The sequence below is a fragment of the Bison bison genome, unplaced genomic scaffold, assembly GCF_000754665.1.
Source record: "Bison bison bison isolate TAMUID 2011002044 unplaced genomic scaffold, Bison_UMD1.0 scf7180017864162, whole genome shotgun sequence".
NCBI classification, from domain to species: domain Eukaryota; kingdom Metazoa; phylum Chordata; class Mammalia; order Artiodactyla; family Bovidae; genus Bison; species Bison bison.
This window is the reverse complement of record NW_011494734.1, coordinates 1687103-1696744: the sequence shown is the minus strand read 5'-3', so window position 1 is coordinate 1696744 and position 9642 is coordinate 1687103. Positions and strand designations below refer to the sequence as shown.

At 35.0% G+C, this 9642-nt stretch overlaps 1 protein-coding gene across 1 annotated transcript in view; it reads left to right on the top strand.

Moving 5' to 3' along the window:
* Positions 1 to 8954, top strand: part of NAMPT (nicotinamide phosphoribosyltransferase) — a 41691-nt gene extending 32737 nt beyond the window's left edge. Inside the window, exons 12-13 of the mRNA XM_010841499.1 lie at positions 1119 to 1253; positions 5625 to 8954. Of these exons, the coding sequence (XP_010839801.1) occupies positions 1119 to 1253; positions 5625 to 5735 (246 nt within the window). The 3' untranslated portion in view covers positions 5736 to 8954. The remainder of the gene's footprint in view (positions 1 to 1118; positions 1254 to 5624) is intronic.
* The last annotated feature ends 688 nt before the right edge of the window (positions 8955 to 9642 follow it).

The following is a 9642-nucleotide window of genomic DNA, read 5'->3' as shown; positions in this document are numbered from 1 at the left end:
TCTTCACTTTCTGCCATAAGGGTGGTGTCATCTGCATATCTGAGGTTATTGATATTTCTCCCAGCAATCTTGATTCCAGCTTGTGCTTCATCCAGTCCAGCATTTCTCATGATGTACTCTGCATATAAGTTAAATAAGCAGGATAACAGCATGCAGCCTTGAGGTACTCCTTTCCCAATTTGGAACTGGTCTGTTGTTCCATGTCCAGTTCTAACTGTTGCTTCTTGATCTGCATGCAGGTTTCTCAGGAGGCAGGTCAGGTGGTCTGGCATTCCCATCTCTTGAAGAATTTTCCACAGTTCGTTGTGATCCACACAAAGGCTTTGGCATAGTCAGTAAAGCAGATGTTTTTCTGGAACTCTATCGCTTTTTCGATGATGTGTGTAGGGGATCCACATGAAAATTAATCAATGAAGTCTACTATGTTAACAGAATAAAGGGCCAAAACCATAGCTCAGAAAAAAAAAAAAAAAAAGAAACATGGATTGGTTCCCTACCTTAGTTCACCTCCATCATTCTTTGGAGAGTTCTAGGTTTCCTTCTTCTGCTCCTCCAGTTGCCTTCTACCTTTCTGATCCTAAAACACTGTGCTCTAGGTCTCTAGGTTCTCAAGGTTGTCTTTGCTTCTCATGGTAACAAGATATCACTAATAGAATAAAAAGTAACAAAAGGGGAAAAGTTATGAAGTGAGCAAGCCTTTACTGTAGTAAAATCCTAGTACCCTTGCCACAGATACATGGATTTATTTTTCAGTAACATGCATGTGCTTGCTATACTTAGATCAGTTTAAGGGCAATGCATAATAGAAAAGGGGATACTTTAAGGGTCACATTGTTGACCTCAAAGACTTACCTCAGATGGAGTTATTAGTATTCTGCACTAGTATGAAAGGATTTCAAAGATTTGGATTTGGTTCATACCTTTTTCCTGACAGAGGACTCTCTCCTCCACAACAGGCTAGAGTTATATCTCTAAGAGCTAGATGCAGATTGGCTTAGTTATACCTGCAAAGTACCTTAAAATTTATTTAAATTTTATATATACTTTTTTTAATGTGACTTGAGTGAACATTTCTGATGATTAGTCTTCTATTTCTCTAACTTTAATTTGGATTCCAGATTAACGTCTTCAAGGATCCAGTTGCTGATCCCAACAAAAGGTCCAAAAAGGGCCGATTATCTTTACATAGGACACCAGCAGGAAATTTTGTTACACTTGAGGAAGGAAAAGGAGACCTTGAAGAATACGGTCATGTATGTATCTATGCCGATTGGGGTTTGTTTTGTTTTTTAAACAGTAATAAGTTCACTTTTCAAATTAAGAAAGGAGGCTTTTTCTTGGAGGACAAGAGTGTTATTGTAAAATGTTTACAATTGCTGACCTAGCCTACCAAAATAAGATGAAAAATAAGAAATGGCTAGATAATAAATATGAGACCTTTACATTGGGTGAAATATTTTAAAAGGAAAAAAAAAATGGTGTTCCATATAGTTACCAGAAGAGAGTGAGTGAGCTTCAATAAGTGTGTGTAGTTAATCTTACTCCTGTTGCCAATTAGCAGTGAATCATTTCTGAGCAGGAATAGTTAGGCATACTTAAAGGATGCTGGTCTTAGACTATTCATAGCTGTCCATGTTACAGTAAAACCGTGGTAATTTTAGTAGATGAAAGAAGGGCTTTCCAAATTCCAAGATATTGTTAAAGATGATTGCATTTTTTCAAAACAATAGAATCCAGTTCAGATGGTTTTCTTTAGTCTCATTTAATTCTCACCACAACATCTATGGGCTAAAAAGGCAAATTATGGCATCTTAATAGTGTAAGATATAAAAACAGACTTGATTCAGATTATAACTAATAAATGAACCAAGTTTTCTGATTTAAGTCAACCGAGCTAGAAATATTTATAGTATGCTTAGTCTGTATGCTCATTGACATAGAAGATTACACTTATATTCGACTTCTAGTTTTTATTAATAAGCCACTGGATTGAACAAGAAAATACTCCTTTTTAGAAGGAAACTACTCATAATTGATAAAAATCATAAAAATTTTATTTTTATTGATTATATAATTGATTTTTTTTTAACTTTTGATTCTTTATACTACATATATTCTGCTTATGTTACTTTTATTATATTCTTTTAAGATTTTAAGCCATAATTATTACAGTAAGATTTTTCTGTTATCTTTAATGAGAAATACATACAAGTTCCTAAAACCTTTAGAATTAGATTTGTTTATATATAGCCTGTTACACAGCCTTCATTTAACTCTTCTACTACCGAGACTTTGCTGTATTAGTTTACCCCAGCTGGACAAAAGTTACTTTAGACGTGGTCATAACTGTGACTAAAACAAGACATTGGTTTTAAGAGTATGTGGATTATACTCTAGAACATTTGAGTCAGTAAGCCATTTATGATCATCTAGACACTATGATTTAACAGGAACCACCCTTCCTCAATAGATTATATTTAAATTTTCATAGTTAAATTCATAAAGAAAATGCCACAGCAAGAGCAGTGTGATTGGAAGCAACACACTGATAGCTAAGATTGTTTCAAGATGGTGGAGTAGGAAGACCACGAACTCAACTCCTCTTATGGGCATGCTAAAATTATAACTATTTACAGAATAAATAATGATGAGAAAGGGCAGAATCTACCAGGAAAAGATCTACAACTAAAGCTATAAAGAAGGAACTATGACAAGACAGGAGGGGCAGAATCACCATATAGTCAAGACCCATATCCCCAAGTGGGCAACCCATAGGAGAATAATTACAGAGGTTCTTCCAAAGAAACAAGGGGTCTGAGCCCCACCTCAGCCTCTCCAACCTGGGGGACCTTGCATTCCAGAGAGCCCCAAAAGAATCAAATTCAAAGAGGACCACACCAAGACACACAGTAATTAAAATGGCAAAAACTAAAGAGAATATTAAAAGCAGCAAGGGAAAAGGAACAACTTACATACACAGGAACTCTCATAAGGTTGTAATCTGACTTTTCAGCAGAAATTCTGCTGGTGACAGGGATGGCACAATATATTTAAGGTGATGACAGAGTAAAACCTACAACCAAGAATATTCTACCTGATAAGACTTTCATTTAGATTTGATGAAGAGATCAAAAGGTGAGCTGAAGTTCAGCATCACCAAACCAGCTTTACGAGAAATGTTAATAGGAGTAATCTAAGCAGGAGAGAAAAATGCTGTAACTAGAAACATAATAATTACAAAAGGAAAAACCTTGTCAGTAAAGGCAAATGTATAGTAAAGGTAGCAAATCAAGCATTTACTAAGAAAGTTTAAAAGACAGTAAAATCATCTATATCTGCAGTAAGCAGTTCAGTGATACACAAAATGAGATGTAAAATATGTCAAAAGCAGTAATGAACCTAAATGTAAGACATGATTCCATTAAACTCCTAGAAAAGAACACTCCTCAATGTAAATCATAGAAATGTTTTCTTAGATCAGTCTCCCAAGGCAAAATCGATAAAAGGAAAAATAAACAAATGGAATCTAATCAAAAGCTTTTGTACAGCAAAGGAAACCTACCAAAACAAAAAGACAACCTACAGAACGGGAAAGTATTTGCAAATATGACCAATAAGGGGTTAATATCCAAAATACCCAAGAAGCTCATGTAACTTAATATCAAAAAACAATCCAGTCAAAAAATGGGCAGAAGAACTGAATAGACATTTTTTCCAAAGAAGTCATACAGATGGCTAACAGCTATGTGAAAAGATGCTCAACATCGCTGACTGTTAGAGAAATGCACACCAGAACCACAAAAAGGTATCACCTCACACCTGTCAGAATAACAGCTGTCATCCAAAAGTCTACAAATAACAACTGTTGGAAAGAATTTGGAGAAAAGAGAACCCTCATACACTGTTGGTGGGAATGTTAACAGGTACAGCCACTATGGAGATTCCTCCAGAAACTAAAAATAGAACTATGATATGATTTAGCAATTCCATTTCTGGGTATATATCCAAAGAAAATGAAAACACTGATTTGAAACGTGCATGAAATAATAAACCCACACATGAAATAATAGCACCATTATTTACAGTAATCCAAGATATGGAAGCAACCTAAGTATCCATCAACAAATGAATGGGTAAAGAAAATGTGGTGCATGCACACATGATGAAATATTACTCAGCCGTTAAAAGTGAAATTTTTGTCACTTGAAGCAACATCAATGGACCTGGAGGCTATTATGCTGTGTGAAATAAGTCAGAGAAAGACAAATACTGAATGTTATTACTTGTATATGGAATCTAAAAAAATAAATGGATATAATGAAACAGAAGCAGTGTCACAGATACAGACAACAAATTAGTGTTTACCAGTGGGGAGAGGGAAGCAGGCAGGGGTAAGGTAGGGAAGTAGGAGGTACAAACTTATATGTATAAAATAAGTAAGGTACAAAGACATACTATACAGCACAGGGAATATAGCCAATATTTTATAATAATTTTAAATGGTTTATAATCTATTAAATCATTACATTGTACACCTGAAACTAGTATTGTAAATCAACTATATTTCAATAGAAAAAGGATAAAAAGGAAACAACATAGTGACAAATATTAGATAATGTTATGTGCTCACCTTCAGATGAAATGAAAAACTCTGGCACAATAGATTACTTCTATGGATTTTTCAAGAAAAACTAGAGGCAATAATTCCTTACTAAGATAGGAATGCTTTGCCAGACTCAAAAGGGAATTTAGTCTTAATTCTCTTAATTTGTCTTTGTTATTCTTATATGGATCAAATGGATTACATGTGTCAGTGACTTCTGGAATATACACAGTCTTTAAAATCAGTGACTATGTATTAGTCAAGAAATCAGTATCTATTAATGTTTCTGTTTGGGTTTGGTTTCTTATTTTTAGGGTTGACTTTTGTTTGTTTGATGGGTTTCCCTGGTGGCTCAGAGGTTAAAGCGTCTGCCTCCAATGCAGGAGACCTGGGTTCGATCCCTGGGTCGGGAAGATCCCCTGGAGAAGGAAATGGCAACCCACTCCAGTATTCTTGCCTGGAGAATCCCATGGACAAAGGAAGCCTGGTGGGCTACAGTCCACAGGGTCGAAAAGAGTCGGACCTGACTGAGGGACTTCGCTTTCACTTTCACTTTGTTTGTTTAAGGCAAAAGCTTATGATTAGTAAGTTTAGTAAATTCCAGGTTGGTAAGTTTAATCGGTGTTGAGTCTCTTGGCTAGGAACAGGGACGGTCTGGCAGGCTTTCCTTGCCGATCTGTCCGTCATGATTATTAGCAACAGCCATAGTGCTTCTGGGCAGCCAAAGCAGTAAGCATCTACTAGATTTGTTTTGCCTTTAAGGAAAACTGTTTTAAGAATGTAATATTTGAATCATTCCTTTTCAGAAAGTTAAACATGTCTACATTCCATTTTAGATCTGGGTCTTGCCTCCTCTGCCAGCTCCATCAGCATCCTTTCTATATAAAATCATTTCATAATTTGAACATTATCAGCATGTCTGTATTTGACTATTCAGTCTAATTCATCTAAGCATTACTGAAAAATTTTGTTTGATGGCCTAATATAACCATTAAATTTCAATATTGTTATATTTGTGTAGGATCTTCTTCACACTGTCTTCAAGAATGGGAAGGTGACAAAAAGCTATTCTTTTGATGAAGTAAGAAAAAATGCACAGCTGAATATCGAACTGGAAGCAGCACCTCATTAGGCTTTGTTTTATGACTGGGTGTGTGTGTGTGTGTGTGCCTGCGTATGCGTGTGTGTGTGTTTACGTGCATGCACACATGTGTACCCCTGTGTGTGTGAGTATGTAATACATAATGTTTATTGTACAGATGTGTGGGGGTTCTTTGTGTTTTATGATACGTTACAGCCAAATTATTTGTTGGTTTATGGACATACTGCCCTTTTCATTTTTTTCTTTTTTCCAGTGTTTAGGTGATCTCAAATTAGGAAATGCTCTTAACCATGTAAAAGATAATTGCTAAAGTAAGCTTTTTAGGGCCCTTTGCCAATAGATAGTAATTCAATCTGGTATTGATCTTTTCACAAACAACCAAGAAACTTTTATATATAACTGAAGATCACATAAAAACAGATTTGCATAAAATTATCATGATTGCTTTATGTTTATATTTAACTTGTATTTTTGTACAAACAGATTGTGTAAGATATATTTAAAGTTTCAGTGATTTAACAGTCTTTCCAACTTTTCATGATTTTTATGAGCACAGACTTTCAAGAAAATACTTGAAAATACATTGCCTTTTGTCCATTAATCAGCAAATAAAACATGGCCTTAACAAAGTTGTTTGTGTTATTGTACAATTTGAAATTATGTCAGGATATACCCAACAGAATTACTAAACCTCACTGCCCCTTGTAGACTATGTATTAATCATTCTACATTAAAGAAAATAATGGTTCTTACTGGAATGTCTAGGCACTGTACAGTGATTATACAAGTTGGTCATTGTATTGTACCAGTGAAATGCCAAATTGACAGGCCTGTACTGCAGTTTAATATGTCAGATATTGCCTGTGGCTCTGCACCTCAAGATTTTAAGGAGATTTTTAGAGAGAATTTCTGCTTACACTATAGAATATATACATAAATGTAAAATATTGACAAATATGGAAGTAATTATTTTAAAGTAATTACACTTATGAATTTATTTTTCCTATTCTATAGTTGCTATGACTGAAATGAATTAGTGGAATGGGTAGTGAGTGTACTTATTTTAGATGTTTTGATTGTTATATTTTTCATTAAGTTTTTCAAAAATTGGATATTCAATTTTATGGACATCACTTACTAATTTTAAACTGAATCCCTCAATAAATAATGCTCAAGTACTTACTTAAATGAAGATAAATTATCCCAAATGAAAAATAAGATGACATGAGTTTGAAAAGAAGAATCTGATCTGATTCTGAATTTGGCTGAATTCAAAGTGTTCAACATTGACATGTTCTAGAGTGATTAACTACTAGATTCTGAGTCAGTCATCACACCTGACTAGAGACCAGGGTTTTGTAGATTCCTTTCTGTTCTAAGGCTGTGGCCAGCAGGCCAAATTCAGACTATTTTTTTGTAAATACATTCTGTCTATGACTGCCTTCTCCCAACAACAGTAGAAGTTGAATCATTGTAATAGTGATCCTACAACCCATAAAGCCTGAAATGTTTATTATCCGGCCCTTTATAGAAAAGTATGTTAACCCCTGTTGTAAGAAAAAGAGTGTGCCTTGATACATAGAGTTTTTCTCTTTTGTCTTCTCTGTTTTCATTTAAGAGTCTGGTATTAGAAGACTATTTAGAAGAGCTTTAACAATATGACGTTAAAGTGAAATTTTACAAATTGAAAAGCCATATATTATTTGTTCTAAACAGTTACATGAGAAGGTATTTTGTCACTAAAGTAATCTAATTAGAGATGTTATCTTTATTAAGCATCTTTTATAAGCATTATTAAGAAGAAGATGGATTTTTGCAGATGATTCTAACTACTTGTCTAGTAACAGTAGGCATCAGCCACACTCCCAGGAAAAGTTTTCATCCTGTAATCCCATCCCTGGTAAAAAATAATTTTAAAGTGATTACTGTTTTTTAAATGTATCCAAGTGAAGAGTAATAGTAAGAAGAACACATAGTTCTTCATAAAATGTGCTAAGGGGCTACAGCAAAGGGAAGGAAACTTACCAATAACAACTTTGATAACCACTCATAATTTTGATTTTATTAAACACTGGAATTATACTATAGACAACAGTCTTTGTACAGTGAATTTCAGCAATTGTAGAGTATCTAGAGGGGTTTTAATACTTTTCACTGAATGCTAAAATCTGTACATTTGTACATGGCCAATGATTGGGGGGATGGAATGATTAACTGTGTTAGCTTTCAGCCACTTGGAATTGATTAATCCCAAATCTCCATCACGTAAGCACTTAGTATTTTGGCCATCTCCATTCTGAGACGCAGCTGGTTAACGTGGATACCAAATAGAGCTCTATTGTGTCACCTGTAAATCAGCTTAATCTTTCAGACAAAAGCAAATGGCATGTATGAGTTTGCTCTAAATCATTAGATTTGCAGTTAGCAATTAATCCCCCTCAATTCATAATATCATGAAATATTTGTATTTTAAATAGAAGATAGGAGTTCTGCATTAAGACTCTTTATTTGTACTCTATACTTAAAATGGTTTTAATGATTATCCCTTATTTCTTTTCTTGAAGTAAATTGTTACGAAAATTTTATAAGGAAATCCATCTTGGAAAACTAGAAAGAGAAAACAGCAAGGTAATTATTGTTCTGTTTGCCATAATTTAGAATTCAAACTTAAACAAGTATTTTGTAGTTTTACATTCCTTTTTAACCCATTCAGTGGAGAATGTCAGCTTTTCTCCCAAGTTGTATGTTAAATCAATCTAATATGTATTCAGCATCAAAGATAAACATGTAATAAACATGGAAATAAAGTTTAGCTCTATTAGTTAAATGTTAAATTTGACTGTGTGCTTCAAATAATGGCATTCCCAGAGTTACCTTTTTTAGGTATTCTTCCAGTTCAGAGAATTAAGAGAATGAAAGAGGGAGAAATTTCTAGGATGACTCTTACTTTCTACCTTGTGTAACATATGGCAGTGCCTTTTAGTAAAGACACTGGAGGGAGATCAGATTGGGGGTCAAAGAACACAATTCGTCAGATAAGATTTGAGATGCCCTCTCAGACATTTAAATGTGGGTTTTAGGTAGTTGAAGACACAGATTTGGACATGAATTTGATGTATAGATGGTCAATGGAGACTTAAGAGGATATGTCTCTAGGCAGGGTGTAGAGTATGGCATAAACAAACCACAGGCTGTAGGCCAAATCCAGCCCACCATCTGTTTTCTAAATAAAGTTTTATTGGAACACAACCACGTCGATTCATTTAATTATTGTTCATGGCTGTTTTCATGCTACAATGGCAGAGTTAATTAGTTGTGACAGACTTTATGGCCTCCAAAGCCTAAAATAATTTTATTATATGGCCCTTTAAACAAAAATGCATGAATCTCTGCTATAAAGAAAAGAGGGCTTAGGGCAAAAGCATAAGTATTCTCAAAAGTTAAGTGGCAGATGAGCCAGCAAAGGAGACTGACAAGCAGTAGCTAAAGAGGTTAAAGCCAGGAGGAGAATCATGAAAGCCCAGGGGAGGGGCATTATCCTGCACAGGTGTTGACTACTACTGAGAGATCAAGTTCAGTGAGGGATGTGAAAGCAGCTATTGGATTTGACCTCTTGGTAGCAATAGGCAGCTTAGAGACATTCTCTCCCAGTAGTAGAGGAGGTAGAGGTCAGAAAGAAGCTACTCCTGAGTGCTGGATGTATAGAGGAGGAGCAAATGAGGCAACAGCGTGTCTCCCTTTCCCTTTGTAGCTAGTACTTTATCTCTGAGAAGGATGTGGGAAATTGGAAAAAATTGAAGACCAAAGAGTTAAAGAGATCAGTATGATATTAGGTTCCAAAAAAGGTGGAGGACCATGGAGTCCAAAACACAGGTGAAAAGAACCACTAGCTGTCTAAGAGTGTTTGTAATCTAGAAGATAAAGGAGAAGAAGCCAG